The 18,241-nt window shown below is 43.3% G+C and overlaps 1 protein-coding gene across 1 annotated transcript; it reads right to left on the bottom strand.

Annotated features, from left to right (window-relative positions):
• Positions 1-309: 309 nt before the first annotated feature.
• rasl10a (RAS-like, family 10, member A) lies at positions 310-17,894 on the bottom strand. Its single transcript, XM_034091685.2, has 3 exons — positions 16,917-17,894; positions 4,415-4,539; positions 310-2,407 (listed from the first exon to the last, which is right to left on the bottom strand). Exons 1-3 carry the CDS (start codon positions 17,130-17,132, stop codon positions 2,137-2,139), a joined length of 612 nt encoding a protein of 203 aa, XP_033947576.1. The 5' UTR covers positions 17,133-17,894; the 3' UTR covers positions 310-2,136.
• Positions 17,895-18,241: the final 347 nt, after the last annotated feature.

Raw genomic sequence — 18,241 nt, 5'->3', positions numbered from 1 at the left:
GCGGAGTAGATTTAAAGAACTATCAGTGCCGAGATCATTTCACAACTAACCTAACCACCTTAAATGAAAGTATATCAGCAATGGGGAGTTCACCAGATGATCATCAAGTGTTGTTGAGTACATTTAAGAATACATTTTAAACTCAAAGTAAATAGTGGGTTCAGTGTGTGATGCCTGATCCGTTGTTCTTTGATTTGGCTCCCGATAACAACGCGTTACCACACGGTGGCAATGTTGTCAAATGATCTTAATGTGGTGTAAGTTTAGAACAAGATTGAAAAGTAACCAGAGTGAGGTTGCTGTTCTCAAAAGCATTTAATGTTTCATTATGTAAAAACAAATACTCACAGTACTTATTACACAATAAAAATAAATATAATTAACGTTTCTGATAAAAAAACGGTAGCCCTTTTTATTAGGAAACGCGCACACAGACAAACTGATGAGAACTCATGCTACACACAGTTGCTGCTACATATTTCTTTTTTTACTAGAAAAAAATAAACAAAACACTAACACAGCCACCTGCCCTGATGAAGGGTGCACTACATGTTTGAGAGAATCATGAGCTGGTGCTCTCGCATGCCATTAAAAACAACGACATTCACTCCGCTCAGCTGCTCATTACAGTGTCAGAAAACCATGTATTACAAAAATTAATCACAATATTACATTTTCACATCAGTGCAACCGAACCCCGACCCGTTGGCTCTACCAACAAAAGCATGCAAGTCAATTACTCCATGAATCACTTATATACAATAGGTATGCTTACTTTCAGTGCAGCCATGCCACTGCCTAACTAGGTCTAATCAGATGAAGAAGCAACTGTTCATCTCACAACATTACCAATTGGATACTATTGAAATACTGATATGAAAGCTTGTTCAAGGTTCCCTGCGTGTCTGTGTTACACTCATGGGGTGTTTTATGAAAGTCACTAAACTCTGCTTCCTTATATCTGCAGGATATCGGAGTGAGAGGATTACGTCTACTATACGTGAGGCATTTTTAGTATAATGTGGGAATACATATAGTCAGTCAGGACATGTGAGATTTTATTGCTCCTCCCTAATCCAGATTCCACATCAGTCGTTAGTCTTGCCGTGCCTGTCCTTTGCTTGCCTGAATGTCAGCTATCAAACGTGCCTCTCTGTCTCCCCTTCACATGCATACTCACACACACACACACACACACACACACACACACACACACACACACACACACACACACACACACACACACACACACACACACACACACACACACACACACACACACACACACACACACACATTTATGCATCTACAATGTGTGTACAGGTTCTTGTTTCAGGCTCTGCAGCCTCCTGCAGTTCCCTGGATTGAATGTATTCTTCAGAAACAGACACTGAGCAAGGGGAGGGAGCATATTAAAGCCCACATCGTGATAGGGACTGCAGCATTTTCTGCAGCAAGACAACCTTAAAACCCCTTTCGTCGGAACAAAAAGCTTTCTCTGTCGGCCAAGTCTAATACAGGGAAGTCATAGGGAAAAAAGAATGCAGGCAACTTCTCAGAATCTAAAATTAAAAACCATATCTACACATATCGAAATTCTCCCCCTGGAAGTGAAGCTTATTTATTTGAGCTCTGTTTTATTATATCTCGTTGAACATAAACCCTCAATCAAATCAAAATCTGTTAGATATGACCTTTCTGAATGAAGGAAGACTCTATATTGCTGCCACTTGTTTAAAGTCTCACAATGTTAGCCTCACCCTGTCAGGCCCTACACGACACAACCCTCTAAAGACCTGTCGCTGTGTCATTTGGGGAGCCTCAAATTAGTTACCGTCGAGTTGATGGAAGAAAAAAGAACTGTGCTTTGCTGTTCATATTGGTTTTCACTTGCTTTCTATCCTACTTCCTTCCTTGCATTTACACATTTGGCAGAATCTGACTAGGAAGTGGTTGGATGACTGTGTGAAATGTGGGTGTCTTTTACAGTGCAAGATAAACCTCATTGTGAAAAATCAGCTCAGTAAAGCAGGAGGCCACAGGGTATTTGTCCAGCCATTTATATAAAAAGTCCAGTTGTCTTTCTCCACTGCCCCTCCACTCCTGAGGTGAGAGGGCTGGAGGGAGCTCTCGGGGTCACATGATGCTGCAGCGGTTCCTCTGCAGCGCCCCCTGCAGGCGGATGGCGGTGTGGTTCCCGCGCATGCCGCGTGACACAGCGATGCCCAGCAGCTCTTTGAAGAGCAGGACGACGTGCCAGTTAAACTTGGCTGAGCACTCCACATAGCCACACTTCCAGGTCTTTTTCACCAGGACTGACACCGCCCTGCGAGGCATGAAGCGCTGCCGCTGCAGATCTCTCTTGGTGCCCACCACCAGGATTGGCACCTCACTGCTGCTGCCTTCCCTGCGGGGGCAAGTGAGACCAGAAAAGAAAAAGGTTAATTTAAAAAAGCACCAATATTCGTGTGTTTTTGTCGGTGGCTTGGAGTGCGCAAAATGCCTGTGTTTTTCCCTTCCTTCGGAGGTGTGCGGGGGAGGACTGGAGGATTAGTGCTCCAAGGCTCAGGGGGCCTCCCACCACTCTCTGCTGCAACTGGTGCACAGCATCATGCAGGGTTAACATGTATAGAAAGCCAGAGGTGGGAATAAATAAGGGACTTGGGATTTACAGTATAATGCTTGTTAGTGTTAAAAAGATTAAACATCTAGGAGAAGTCCATCCATTTCTAATAACACGGATTAGTGGGAGTTTGGAAATCCAATCTGAAGCTCTACTTTAAATGAGAGAACGTTGACTACAGCAAAGTACAAAAAGGATTTTAGAGCAAATACCGTGAAGGAAAGAAGGCTCATTATGTTAATCGGATTTATTACAATGAGATACATTTTTACCTCTGCTTTCTGTTTGGTTGGGGCCAAAGGCAGGAGAGCAGGGAGCTTTAAAGAGGTTTTTCCTTGAAAGATAACAACTATTCTACCTCAAGTTGAATGCACTATTAAAGGCACATTGTTAAACTCAAGGCAGCAGTGAGGAGTGTAAGAGCAAGACATCTGTTAACCCGTTCAGCTCAATGTCAAATATGGTATATATTGTTAAAGCTGCTGCTTTCAGTTATGCGGAATAATGTTTTCTTTTTGATACATCGTGCATCTGACAAGTACTTGCATGCATGTGCATATTTGCACGTCTGGCTTCACAGATGGACAGATAGCTTGGCGGAAAGAAAAAGCAGAGATAAATGTACAGTATCGTTTTCAAGCCATCTGAGGCGAAGTTCTCAAAGATGTAGGGTTGAGAAAACACATTGCAGTTATTATCGCAATTTCCCTTTTTTCAAAGGTTGTGCTCTCGAAACAGACTCAAACATATCTCCTCGCATGCTTGAGCGTGTGTATTAAAGCCGGTTGTGATGTATGTGTGAGTCTGTGCGTCATCTTCCCTGAGGTGGGCTTCATACTAAAATGCCAAAGAAAATAGAAAAACAAGTTCATTCTGGTTTCAACTGATTATGTCAACAGAATTGTGCTGAACATTTTAAGATTATATTTTCTATAGTTGACATTTATAGTACACCCCTCCTCCCCACTCGTGCTGCAACAGCCTCCATTATTCAATATTTCAGTATCTGTCCCATCTCTGCTTTGTCCTTCCCGTCTGCAGTCTGGTCTCAGAGCTTATAGATTATACAGTTCTCCTGTTTTCCATTCACCCTTCCTTCCTTCCCTCTAGTTGCTGGTGATAATGGTTTTCTGTCACAGGCTACGGACATTCATGGCAACACATTTGCAGCCGCAGGTAGGTGGGGATGATCTGTGCACTGGCAGTTTGGCCGTGTACATACATAGCAGCACAAATGAGGCCACTCATTGTACTCTTTCAATATGTAAATATATGCAGGAATGCCAACAGCGAGGATGTTAGCGCAGGTGATGCCTCATTGGTATTTTCCCCCCACAAGTATAAGGTTCTTTCTGCCTCTTGCGTGTGTTCAAAGCCTGCCAGGAGACATGTATTACATCTCCCTCTTGTTCTTATACTTCCTGTTTTCTTGTAGCTGTGCTCTGTCTAACAAAAGGAAAAATATACCCACAAATGTATCTTCAAAATCACTACTGAAATGTCCGCCTGCTCTCGTGCAGAAATGAAAGCATTAAATGTAATTACTAAGCTGTCAGGATGCAGTGGGGACTGCTAAATCAAAATATAGCACCATGCGCAGACTTTCACTGTCACGCTGTCACAGACGTGTAATTGTACTGCTTTGTGGAAGGTCTGTGAAATGGCAAGCTGTCACCAGATGGATGAAATGGTGATGTGATAAGAAATCAACGCTGAGGGTAAACAAGCTGTATGTCACTCTGCTGAATGTTCAGAAACAATCATCCAGCTGAGAGCGGGTTGTCGTCATACCTGTACTCCACTATCTGCTGTCTGATCATCTTGACGTATTCAAAGCTCTCCACGCAGCAGATGTCGTACACCAGGATGTAGGCGTTGGCATTGCGAACACCTCTGCAGCGCAAATCCAGCCACTCCTACAGGACACACACAGAGGGGACAACATCATTGCACAAACAATCATATAGTATGAGATAGATCATTTTTAACCATGTTTGAGTTTAGTCCGCCATCCCTTTGGTCTGAAATCTCTCAACAACTATTGTATGTGAGACCGGAGCTGGGCCGCCCACCGTTGCTCCGTGGCGCCCAGTTGGGCAAATGGTGTATCTGAGGGACCATGGGGTTGGGGTTAGAGGGCGACATCAAATCCAGGATCTCTGGAGCTCTGTGGTCTACCAGGTTGTGAAGGCTCCATCTGGTGAAGGAACCCCTTTGCAGGCCAGGCCTGTTCAGGAAGCGCCTCACTCTGCAGGTTGCTTCCTCCCAGGTCTTTCAGCGTCGAACCGTTCGCCCTACGGCTGGCCACCACTCAAATGTCCATCTTCCTCGGTCTACTGGTCCTCAGGAAAATGCAGCGAGTCCACTTCGAGCCCCTGTGTCCAGTGGCGGCGCCAAAGATTTTCTCTAAGGGGTGCTGTGGGGTAGCTTGACGTTTCATAGAGGGTGCTCAAACATTAAGGGTTTCCCATTAATGCACCAGCGCTACAGTTGAATTTTCTACTGCAACACTCCCCACACACACACACAGTGCACCCGCGACTGTTACAATGAAGGCTCGGTAATCAGCTCACGGCATATAGGTGTAAGCAGGGGTAAAGTGCTATTTTTACAAGTGGGGGGTGGACCTCACCTCCTCTAGGAGGGACCTCACCTCCTCTAGTGGGGTCCTCATGCTTCCCCGGGACGATTTTTTTAAAATATTGAAGTTAAAAGCATCAATCTGGTGCACTTTGAGAGCAACATTAAGAGATCTATGGATACATCTCTCAACACCACCCATATGAAACAGAACTGTAAACAGATTTTCCATTTCTTTATAGATATTTTGCAAATCACTCACTAAAGTTAACTATCTAAATACTGAGAGTCCTTTACTTCACCTGAGCTGAGGTTATCTGACTCTCAATCTGACAGGAGATAGTTCTCCCTCCACCTTGTTGTTGAAAAAGCTCCTTATATCCGTTAGCTTGGCTAGCTAGCACCAGATGCTAACCACAACGATCTCCAGTAGATACCATAGACTGTATATATAAAAGGTAGATACCCACCGGTGCGCTCGCTCGCGCACGCACACAAAATGGCTCGTGCCACACACACAGAGCAGAGCTTGAATGAAACACAGAGGCCCAGAAATAAGCTACTTGTATTCACTAGGCTATGCTATTATGTGCAGAATCCCTCTCGCTTTCAGGTGGTTTTAATTGAGTGTCCACACGTGGACGTTTAAGGACTAAAAAACGATCCATTTTTCACTTTGCTGTTAGCAAATAATTTGGCGCTCTAGCTAACAGGAAATCACTCAAGTGTCAAAGTAATTTAGCCTATGGTATAGGTCAAAAATCGAATGGGTGCTGGCCATTGGCCTAATCATATCACCTGTGTTGGCTTTATGTTTTTGGTCAAAAATGTGTTTGTTTCACATTTGCATTGATGTAATCAATAATTTTTCTAATTTAATAAAAATAATAATAATTTTCTAAAAAAAAAAAAAAACATATTTCTTGGGGGTGCTTCGGGGGTGCTTTGGCAATCCTGGCTCCCCCCTGGCGCCGCCCCTGCCTGTGTCTAATTCCCAGTCTGCCGTTTTCAGGCCTTGGTGCTAGCATTAGCCTTCTTATATTCACCGTCGGGTCGACGATGCAAAAGTGGGGGGTAGATGTGACCGGATGTCTTCTCCCTCTGTGACGCTGCTTGGCACCATGCCAGCGCACCTGCTATTTAAGTGGAGGTGACAAATCTGCTCCCTCCCCGTTGTGTTAATTGCCGCCTTGGTAAGCCCCGCCAATGTCCTTCTCCCTCCTCCCTGGAGAACTTTTAGAAAATGATATTGTTTATAATTAGAAATGTAATTATGTATAAATAAAATAACCGTAATATCCTTTACACTGTCTCTGCCTGTGGTGTTCAAAAGAACCTGATTGCCTTTTATTAAATTGGATAAACTTTAGTTTTAGTAATTTCCTGGCGTTGGCGTTGTCAGCAAACCAAGCATTTTATACGAGCACCACACCGCCACATATGGATGATATTGTGTACAGATATCCACGGGGCCCTTTGACTGAGATCGGTAAATCCCTGGCTTTTTCTTTCCATGTCACAATGAGTTAGACATTTATAGTTTCGAGTGAAATATCATTCAAGTATTGTATAGATCGCACTGGATTTTAATTTACCGTCACCATCAATCAAAAACCCACTTTTGTCCAAAATTAACCCATTAAGCTCAACTTTACTCTCTCATTAGCAAATGTTAGCATGCAACACACTAAACTATGATGGTGAACAAAGTAAATATTGCATGTTAAACACATTTATTAGTATATTGTTTGATACGCCAAGATTATGTTATCATGCTAATGTTGCCCTATCTCAAAGCAATGCGGTCGCTATAGCCTCATAGATCTAACACAACCTGATCTCACCAGAATGCGTGACTCCACCACGACTCCTTAACACCACAATGCGTGGTGGAGTCACGAACTTTGTTACATTTGCGTGTCGGCACCACGCAAACAACCCCAATGTAAAGTGAATGAGGCTCCTTTGTCGTGGTGCACACACGCATTTCTACAACGTGCATTGTGTGTAATGCAACTGTTAATTTTATTAAATTAGTTTGTTTTTAAGGAAGGCCAGAGCTTCAGCTGTGTCAACTAGATTGTTCCCTTTAGTTAACGTTATTTAAAAGATAATGATCATGTCTTGTATTACGAGCGTCCATTCCCATTGGATAACGGAGAATTTTACACCCGGAAGTAAGTAGCCTATTCTCCTTACTGTCGATTGATTTTACAGTGATATCTGCACTACTCATCGACTAAAAAACACCAAATTGTCCTTGTTAATTACACAACATTGATTGGTTTGAATTGTGTGCAATGCTTTTGTATTTTCCCCCTTCGATTCGGAGAAACAAATATTTTTTCGGAGTTTTTGGACGGCAGAAGACACTACACTACCCAGAATCCTCAGCTATCGTTTGGGACTACACCATGAACCCCGTGATCAGTCCTCAAGTTCTTTGATTGGTTGACCTCCAACTGCATTCCATATGAAAAAAAAACGTTTCGTAAAAGAGAAAATCATACTTTATTCAGAAGTGCTTGCTTTACTCTTTGATAGTCATCACATGAATGCATTGTAATAAATGGTTTGGCTGCATTAAATATTACACATCTGTCTTAGTTCTTTATTTATCTACAGAGATCGGGCATCAGAATAGACCGGAAACTATTCTTTTACCGTTCTGTTTTAATTTCACAATAAAGTTAGTAGTAATATTTTGTTTTGATATTATTGTTTTTTATTAACTACTAGACGACTGGGTCATGTTAAGACCATCTTTTTTTGGTTGCTATGGGTTTTTTCCATCGCTTTTGTGTTACAAATATCAAAACAATAACAAAATAATATTCGTCGTAAACTAAACCGGAAACAGCAGTATATTTTATTTTGTTAACACTGTAAACTTGACAGCCTTTTAACCCAAACCACCTACTGGTTAAAGCACGTTATTGCACGTTTAGAGTAATTGCAATGCAGGAAGATTGTGTTGCTTTTTAATGACTGTTTAAAATGCCTTTTTCTTAATGTCTTTCATTTTTGTAACGCACTTTTGAATGTGTTATATTTTATGAAAACATTCAAATATTAAGAGTACATACAAAATAGTGGGAAAGTAGAAGGTCAATTATATAAATATAGAATAGAAAATATCAAGAAGATACTCAAATGATATCTAGAGTAAAACAGTTTAGTGCCTGATAGGAGGATGTGCTAACTAATAAGGCTTTATTTAAAGAAATGTGCAGAATACGACAGTGTAATGGTGGAAGTATACACACATTGATAGATGTCTTGTAATGCACTGTTGATGAACCTGTGACCCAAGTTGTTCATTCATTGCATAACTACACTGTTGTGTATATGATATGTCAATAAACCTTAGAAAATCTTGAAATCTTGAAAGGGATGTGCAAAATAGCAATTATATACAGTCTTTAATGAACTATTAGAGAATAACGAGTAATGAATATGCTTTAAACGGATCTGCAGATAAATATTTAGTCTTCTCAAGCAACCAACTATCAAATATCTCGCCTGATTGTTGGCACTTGACAATCACCTTCACTGAATTTCATTCAGGTGTAACTAAAGTCTGATTTAAGGGTTGTTTATATTTCACATCATTAATCCAAATCTGTAAAGTAACTCAAATAAATGTAGTGGATTAAAAATACCAGGTTAACCTTAAAGAAAGCCCTCAGGATTATAAAAGACCCCCATCACCCCAGCCACAAACGGTTCTGTCTGCTGCAGTCTGGCAGGCGGTACCACAGCATTCGGACTAAAACCACCAGACACAGAGACAGCTTCACCCCACAGGCCAGAAGACTATTAAACACCTGAACTTAGAAATAACATTCATCTGGCTGCTACTTAGAAATTATTTATCTAATATATCATATTCCAATCACTTGTATATAGACTCTTATTGCACTATTTCACTATTTCTTCTGTGCATCTGTTTTATTGCGTAGCACTGTTGGAGGAGCCTGTGACCTAAGGGGGGGAGGGGGGTAGGACACGTTCGATTCCTGTTTTGAATAGTGTGCCGTAGATGGGTTTCATTCCATTTCAAAGTCCTTTTTGACGCTCTGTGTAAACGTCGCGCATCCAATCACAGAGGTTGAGGACTGATCACGGGGTTTGTCAAGCTAAGCACATGGTGTAGTCCCAAACGATAGCTGAGGATTCTGGGTAGTGTAGTGTCTTCTGCCGTCTAAAAACTCCGAAAATATATTTGTTTCTCCGAATCGAAGGGGGAAAATACAAAAGCATTGTACACAATTCAAACCAATCAATGTTGTGTAATTAACAAGGACAATTTGGTGTTTTTTAGTCGATGAGTAGTGCAGATATCACTGTAAAATCAATCGACAGTAAGGAGAATAGGCTACTTACTTCCGGGTGTAAAATTCTCCGTTATCCAATGGGAATGGACGCTCGTAATACAATACAGGGGACATGATCATTATCTTTTAAATGACGTTAACTGAAGGGAACAATCTAGTTGACACAGCTGAAGCTCTGGCCTTCCTTAAAAACTAACTAATTTAATAAAAATAACAGTTGCATTACACACAATGCACGTTGTAGAAATGCGTGTGTGCACCACGACAAAGGAGCCTCATTCACTTTACATTGGGGTTGTTTGCGTGGTGCCGACACGCAAATGTAACAAAGTTCGTGACTCTACCACGCATTGTGGTGTTAAGGAGTCGTGGTGGAGTCACGCATTCTGGTGAGATCAGGTTGATCTAACAGCATGTACAGACTAATACAAAACAATACCAGAGAGTGAAGCCGACTAGCACATAGGATGTGTTTCTGTAATTATTCTGCACTTTGGCCTGTAAGTCATTGTTTGTCTGCATCTGCTGGTTAACCTTTGTCAGAAAAGAGCAGAGGGTAATTCAGTTGTAGATGCATGGCTCTGTGGAGTCCCACAGCCTAAAGTCATAAAACAATGTGACAGTAAGCACTGCGCCATGTCCCAGTTACACAAGGACAATGGCTTTACAGCTTGTAAAAGAGAAGCTAACATGGAGCCTTCTGTCAGGAAAATAAAAACGAACCCATACTACTGTTTAACTCGTGTCGTTGGTTGCTGAGCTTTGTGATGCAGTGCACACGGCACGGCAGCATTGGTCGGATGGTGATGAGTAAACAAAGCACATGGGACAAGTGGACAATGGAACCTGACGGGAGGAAAGTTGCGTCAATGAAAACACAGGGACCCATTCTCCTGTTCGTGTTTCTCAGGACTGTCTGCACCCCACCATTACTGTCACCTCCTCTAACAGCATGTAATACATTCATAAGCATTTAAAAGAGGGGAGGGAAATAACGGGAACGTCTGGGGGTGGGAAGAAAGGATCTGCCGTGAGAAAACAAACACAGCTCTGAGAAAACGTCGATCAGAAGAAAAAGCAGCAGTCGATAAAGGGGTGAGCAGACGGGCTCAACATCACCTATGGTGTGCATGCACATGCGTGTGGTGCAGTGGGTTGTGCGTTGGTGTTCGGATCAGGGGGGCACAGGTTCAAACCCCACTGCAGTCAACATGTCGTTGTGTCCCTGGGCAAGGCACTTCACCGCAAATTGCTCCTGTGGGGATTGCCCACAGTAGTAATCATGTTATGTTCCCTTCAACTTAATGTATACATGCAAACAGGATACTAGTCTGCCTCTGTATTTATAAAGAGAGACATGATAGTGACATCATTCCTCTGAAAGGAGAAGTTTGACCATATTGGGAAATACACATATTCACTTTGTTTAACAGGGTTTGATGAGAGATATTCAGTAATGATGTATCTGGAACCAGCAGCCAGTTAGCCTTCACCTTATTTGAGTTTAGTTAAAACACGGGGAAAAGCTAGTCTGGCTCTCTCCATATAAAAACAACATTTGCCCAACAGCAGAACATTTGTAAACAAGTAACCTTGTTTGCTTAATGTACACTCAATATGAAAGTGGAGCCATCAGCTGGTTAGCTTAGCTTAGCATAAAGACTGAAGTGAATGGGTAACCTTCCTTTAACTTTTAAGCAGGTATATTACCAGCAATTATTAATTCTAAGTCGGTTGGTTAAAAGACTATTCACGTTTTATTTGTATCTATGACATTTTTAGCACAGAACTTTTGTTTTCCGAAAAAGATATTCCCATAAAAACATGTACAGTATGACCAATGCAAAACTGTATTTATTTAGTTAATATGCTTCTATCTTGTTTGCTTAAAGCTCTGTTACTTGACTTCATGTTTCTTTTTGACAGATGCACCTGCGCCTCAGAGATGTCTGTTTGTTGCTTTGAGCAGCTTTAAAAAATCAACGTGCTGATTCTAATTAGCACCAAGCTGCTAAAATAAACCTCATTTGTGGCGGTGTTGAAAGAGCACGGTAGTCATTTTTCCATACGGTGCTTTCATTATTTGTTTATCTCCTGCAACAGCTTGAGCCATTTGAAATAGGAATGAGACATCTAATTGAATTGCTCTTAAATTGCTTTTCAAATCTACAGGCTGTCAAGGCAGTCTTACACACACGATGAAGTGATCATGTCTGACAAGGGAAGCTCAGAGAACAGACGATGATCAGCTTTAACATCTAATGTTGATGAAGCCATCACATCTGTGTCAGCGAGGAATTATTTAAGTCTATTTGAAATGCACGGGGGCGTTTTCTGTGTGTGTGAGGAAGAAACACATCAGTAAGAAGAAAATGAGGCCGAGCACGCAAACATTTGGCACAGGGATCATTGCAATCAAAAGGAAAAGAGAAGACAGAGGAAGTACATGGGACACGTTGATGTGAAAACTGGTATACATGTGATTATTATCTGCGTCCCTCTCCAGGTTGAATCAGTTGTCAGAAGGACTGTATTTTATATTATTTCTGGGTGTCCAATACAATTGCAAGTCATTTCACTCCTTTAAAGAAACAAACAAACCTGACATGAAAAGCATATCATCACAGCTCACCCTCTTCTGATCATTTAAGCAATAGAATGTGAGACGGGCGCATTTGCTTCAGTTGCAGCCTCACATCCCTGTGAAGCTAAAAATAGCTGCATGTGTTCTCATCTCATATCTCTTTGTCATCCAAGTCCTGTTTTTTAAATATGGAGGAGGGGCTAAAAACAGAAACACTGCTTCACCAAAGCCAGACAAGAGACCAAATAAAGAGAGCTGCCTGGAGGCGAGGAGAGTGCAGCAGAACACATCTGATGAACTGAACTCAAATGAATTTAAAATGCCTGTGTGGGCATGTTTGTTTGGATTTGAGAGTGCCTGTGGGAGCGTGAATGTGAGTGTGGTGGCACTGTCTGTTTCCTCCAGGCGGGCTCCTTCACGCGCCGCACACAGAAAGAGCATCTCACCCTTCGTTCCTCAAGAGCGTTAAACATAACATGTTTCCCTGACAACCGTAAGCTGTGGTCAGTTTTCAGAAGGCAAAGCTGCAACGTCTCCTGACATTAGGCGAGGCAGCTTGGCGGTAATGAGAAGTTGTGATGGACCGATACTCAGGAGCACAGGAGGAAGGTCGGTGTAACCTTTTGGGGGGAAGGGTGCTGAGAAATTAAAGCCGTGTCACACACAGGCCACCCGAGCTGATTTGCAATTCAAATGTTAACATCTCCCGGGGACGAAACTCCCATTACTCAATGGTGACCTATGCAAATCCGCCGTTAAAATGTTCAGATCTTATTGGTGTTTGATTAATGCACTTTGTTTGAGATGATGGGGCGGATGAGCTGTTTCTGATTGCTTCCAAGCACACAGTCACACAAAATACATTTTACTTGTTTATAATCAGCGACTGCGTTTGACTTATCTTATTTTAAATCCAGAACTAAAACAGATTTACACAAGTTGATAAAAGCAGAGATCAACCTTTTAGCAAATACAATTATGGGCCTTAATTATTCCTTTAGTCAAGCTTGCATATTGAGCTGTCAATTGTTAAGAACTAATTGAAATGTTTCTATTCCAATCTAATTTGATTTAATTTTCATTTTCAAAGACCACAAAAGCTTTAAACTCCTTTTAGAAAAAAACTGAACCAACAGGCTTCACAGACACAGACCAGGTGGGTAATTTTGGAGAAACCAGCTCGAGTGCGGTAGAATTTGAAAATACACAGCCGGAACAAATCTGCCACTTCCTCACAGAGCCCCTCCTCCAACACACACGAACGCGCACATGACCAATGAGGGCACAAGATAAGTTTGTGCCCCGATGGAAGGCTGACAGGCAGGTAGGCCATTCAGTTACTTTAGCCGGCTCAGATGATTGGTCGTGCTTTTTACAGTACGGCTTCCACAGATGACATCTTTTTATGGATTTTTTGTCAAAGCACTTAAGATATGTATTGCTATCGGGATGTTGAGAGCATTCCATGGAATATAACAAAAAGTGTATGTAGAGACATTTTCCAGAAAGAGCAGGAGCGGGAGCGGGAGCATTGTGTGTGTGGGAGGAAGTCATGGAGATACATTATGGCTAGAACAAAATAAGAGAACAAGAAGAATCTTTGCTGAATCCGCAGTCAAGCTTAAATCCATCTGTCGTTGCATCCTATTGACACAGTGTGACAGATGCTCTTTAAACGCCATGCTATCAGCAACAGGCAGACGTACTGCAAAGCAAACAGATCATTACAGCAGGAGAGCCTGACAGCGAGCTAATAGAAATGTTGCCCGTCTCAAGCATCGGAAAGGATCAAAATGGCTGTCAGCGTGGTTAAAGCGGGGTCAGAAGTAGCCAGCCAGAACATCACTACTCTTCTATCAAATATAATCTGAACGGATGAGAAACTGCCATGCTGCATAAGCCTGGAGGCGTACTGACTCACTCCATTCTGCAGCTTATTCGTTATTGTTCCAGAGGACATTATAAAACTTAATTTGGTAACCCTTACTACGACAGTGTCCATTAAACTCTGTGCAACCTTCCTAATTGACTGCAGCAAATTCCTACCGGCGCCCATGTTGCTCTTTTATTCCCAGCAGTGTTCCAGGGACTGTGCTTTCCTTCAATCTGCTGCGAGGACATTACATGTTACTTGATCGACGCTTTTATCCAAAGCGACTGACATACTCAATACTGTGGACAATCCCCATGAGCAGTTTGGGGTGAAGTGTCTCTTGCCCAGGGACACAACGACATATACAGTGGGGTTTGAACCTGTGACCCCCTGTTCTGAACACTGCGCCACACGCCTCCCTAATACATTTTCATTTGGCTTTCTTTCTGCCGTCCGTTGCCCGTGACACAGGTTACGTTGCTCTGTCCACCGGGTAAATACAGAGCTGGGCTGGGAGTAAAAGTGACATGTCTCATCGCTGCTCCGGCTGTGAATAGGGGACGTCAGAACACCAAGCGAGCGAGCGGCTTCAGAGCAAGCAGGACATGACAGGAGCAGAAAGGGACCAGTACAGCGGGTCGTTGCTCAGAAAATGAAACCCGTCTGAGACTTGTTGTGGGGTCTGCTCGCAGCAGCACACTTTGAGATGAGCATGAAATGTTCCCACAACATGATGTCGAATGATGACTCAAACTGTGGGACTCGCACTCCCACATGTTAACTCATAAGACTCATCTTGCTCAGTCCTGCTATATGCTCCCCACCAGCTGGGTCCCTGGTGGTGTTTCAGCACCACTTAAGTAAGAAACAAATCAATCAGAATGTCTTAACAGAGGGTCTCCGTGGGCAGGACACAATGAAGCCCCCTGCAGACCTTTCAAACCTCACCAACACAACATCAAATCTGCTAGAATGGCTACATGTAACTCAGCCAGATGTTTGCAGCAGGCTTTTCAGAGCGTGCAGCACATCAACACTCGAGGAGGATCTCATTTAAGCGGTTGGTTTCTTTGGCCCGATCTCATTTTCTCAGTGGCACTCGGTCTGTGTAGATAACAGCAGCTGTTCTTTGTGACTCAGACGGGAGAGCGGCAGCAGCAGTCAGGTGTGATGACCTTGGAGAGGTCTATATCTCGACAGCCTCAGCCTGAACAGAGGCTGAAATGGACAGGAGTCGCCGCACACCTCCAGTGAATAGAGGCTTGGAGTGGCCACCTTGTTTCATTGCCAAAGCACACACACACCAAATCCATACTCCTTTGTACGTGTGGCCGGAGAGAAATACCGACAGGATCAGATCTCTTTCAATCCCTCTTAACCCTCCTGTTGTGTTCTTACAGTAGATTGTGTTTTACATTTGATTGGCCTTCTGCTATCCTCCACAGTAGGCATTTTAACATACAATTACTGATCACCACTTTCATTGTGTTCATCCATCAGAGTACACACCCACAAATCTAATTCTATTTAATTTCAGTGTCTATTCACTACAGTTATTCATGTGAACGAGTCATCGGACAGGTTGTCTCAGCTTAAAAGGGTGTTAAATAAAAACGTAAGAGGCCGTTCAAAGCGCAGTCCGGGAACACAAAGGTAAGGGGGGAGAAACAACACAACAGGTGGGTTACTCTTGCATGGACTGAAAGTGTTCCTCCTTCTCACATTGGCTGTGAAGACGTCCTTATCTCAAAGTTAGTGATGGATTATGAGTTCAGCGAATACGTGGGTTTAGCAGTCACTTCATCAAATCAATCTCGAGACGTAACGGCTTTATTAATGGCTAATTCCCTCTTTAGTTCCCACATGCTGAGCTGAAGTGCAGGAACATGTGCAGCTAAACGTATTGTAACTTTAGAGGATAGCCACTTAGTAAAAACAAAGCACACTTCTGTGGCTCATCTTCGCTTTGGCTGAACTTTAAAATAAATATGTGCGCAGAGGGAGGACAGTGATCCCCCCCCCCCCCCCCCTATCATTTACGTTGGAAGTGCTTTAGGAGGGTATGTTTTAAAGGGCAATATGGACACGAGAAACGATTACAGTGTCCAATAATGCTTTAAGATAAGATACTTATGTTGTTGTCATCCATCTGCGTGCAGGGCTGTACGAATGAAGGACATGGTGTTCCTCCTGGACACAGGTGCAGCACAAAGCACGACTGATGCAACGCTCAGTGAGCAAAGCACACATTACATTTTGATTGGAAATTGTATTAAACTTACTTTTCTTAAATGCAAATTGTATGTTGTGAACAAAAGTGAACCTATAGAAAAGCAATACTTCCAGAGCTTAAGATAATTCCTAATGTCTTCAATCCAGAAAAAGACTAGAGAGAACAAACTGTTGGAGCAACACCACATGATCCTGCAATCAGATGTGCCTCCAACTAATGAAGTGTGGCATATGACCGTGAATAAAAGGCCAGTCTGTTCTCTTTCTACACGGGGAGTTGGACCAGGTGCTGTGGGGATGCCTGCAGCAGAATCCTGCTATAATGTCTGACCATATGGGACACATTTAACCCAAACACTACCAGCAGAACCAGTACGCTGCTGCCAACTCATCTCTGAAACGCTCATGATGAATACACAAAAGCAGCTTCTTCATGAAAGGGGTTTGAGTTTAAAACGTCAAAGTGAAGATCACAAAGGGTTTAAGTCAGTCAGGTCTCCATAGCAACTAGACTAGGGACACCAGTGATAGAGGGATAAATATAATAAGTGTTATTGTATTTTGAAGGCCATAGGCTGTGAACAGAATTAAGTATAGATGTAAGAGATGCAGGCAATGTGCGGGTGGATGAATCAACGCCTTGAATAAAGTTCAACCTATAAGTCCTCAGACAGCGGCTGTGTGTACCTGACTGGAGCTGGATGGAAAGGAGGAGATTGGCGGGACGTCCAGGATCTTTAGCTCATACATGTTCCCGTTGAGGATGACGGAGGGTCTGTACACATATCTGGTCCTGGTCGGCGTGTACACCTCCGAGAAATCGTTATAGATGAACTGGCGGATTATAGAAGTTTTCCCCACTCCGGGAGCACCGATGACTGCGATACTCAGCGTCTCCACCATTCCTGGAGCTCGGGTTCAGCACCATGGACAGCGACGACAACAACCACAGATGTGACCGTCCAGAAACGCAGCTGGCCGCTGCTGTTTGGGATGCGGCTCCGATGGAATTCAATCCACCTTCTGCTCACCCAGCAGCCTCTGAATCACCTCCGCTGGGTTCAACTGGGTGCAGTTAAACGAAGCGGCGGCGGGATAAAAACACCCACCCTGTCGAGAAAGCGAGAAACTTTATCTCCAGGCTGAGGGAGGAGGGTAACACAAAAAACCTTGCCGCTTGAAGGTTGTCAAAAAAGAAACCATGAAGATGCAGATGGAGGGGGTTTTCAATGCTTCTGCAATCCAACACAGAAACTCTTGTGGACATCTCCAGACGACCTCCTCCCCCGAGAGGAAGCGAAAAAAGTCCGTTCTTGTTGTCCCCGAATGGACATAATCTCACCCAGGCTAGACTGTGACCTTGTCCAGACGCACAGGAGCCCTCGGTGTCTTCATTGATTATCTCCTCTGTACCTCTTTCTCAGTTCCTCCGATGCAGCACCGCCGCGCTCCTCCATCACACAGCCGCCAGCCTTTTAAATAAGCGTCCCAATCCCACGTGCTCGGAAATCGCACACAAACCCCATAATCTTCTTGTTTTGTCGATGACAGAAAGATAGATTCACATCTGCGTGATTCAAAAGACAAGATGCAGTCCACACAGCTTGCAGACGTGCGTTTTCTGTAAAGGCATCTGGAGATTAACGAGCACTGTGTGTGTGTGTGTGTGTGTGTGTGTGTGTGTGTGTGTGTGTGTGTGTGTGTGTGTGTGTGTGTGTGTGTGTGTGTGTGTGTGTGTGTGTGTGTGTGTGTGTGTGTTCGTGTTCTCGGAGAGACATGCGCTGGTGAAGACTGCTCTATCTTTCTCTCCCCCTCTCGTCACTCGCTATATCCCTGCACCGCTCATCCAATGGGATTATGTCGTGCGCAAGGCGTGTGAGAGCCTTGAGCTCCAATACGCCAACACATAAATGGCACAGCAAATGGCCAAACTCCATACATCATGTGAGGGTCATGCAGGAGCGGCGAGAGACTGGACATCATTCCTCTGAGGCGCTCGACTTATTATTGGA

The sequence above is a fragment of the Pseudochaenichthys georgianus genome, chromosome 9 (assembly GCF_902827115.2).
Source record: "Pseudochaenichthys georgianus chromosome 9, fPseGeo1.2, whole genome shotgun sequence".
NCBI lineage: Eukaryota > Metazoa > Chordata > Actinopteri > Perciformes > Channichthyidae > Pseudochaenichthys > Pseudochaenichthys georgianus.
Note: the sequence above shows the minus strand (reverse complement) of the source record. Positions and strands in the feature narration are given on the sequence as shown.

Excerpts from the sequence above, each read along its gene's own strand:
- rasl10a (XM_034091685.2), bottom strand. The coding sequence starts at position 17,132 with ATGGTGGAGACGCTGAGTATCGCAGTCATCGGTGCTCCCGGAGTGGGG. Across the intron at positions 4,540-16,916 it reads TTCCATCCAGCTCCAGTCAG|GAGTGGCTGGATTTGCGCTG; the intron begins GTACACACAGCC and ends TGTGTCCTGTAG. Across the intron at positions 2,408-4,414 it reads CAGCAGATAGTGGAGTACAG|GGAAGGCAGCAGCAGTGAGG; the intron begins GTATGACGACAA and ends TTGCCCCCGCAG.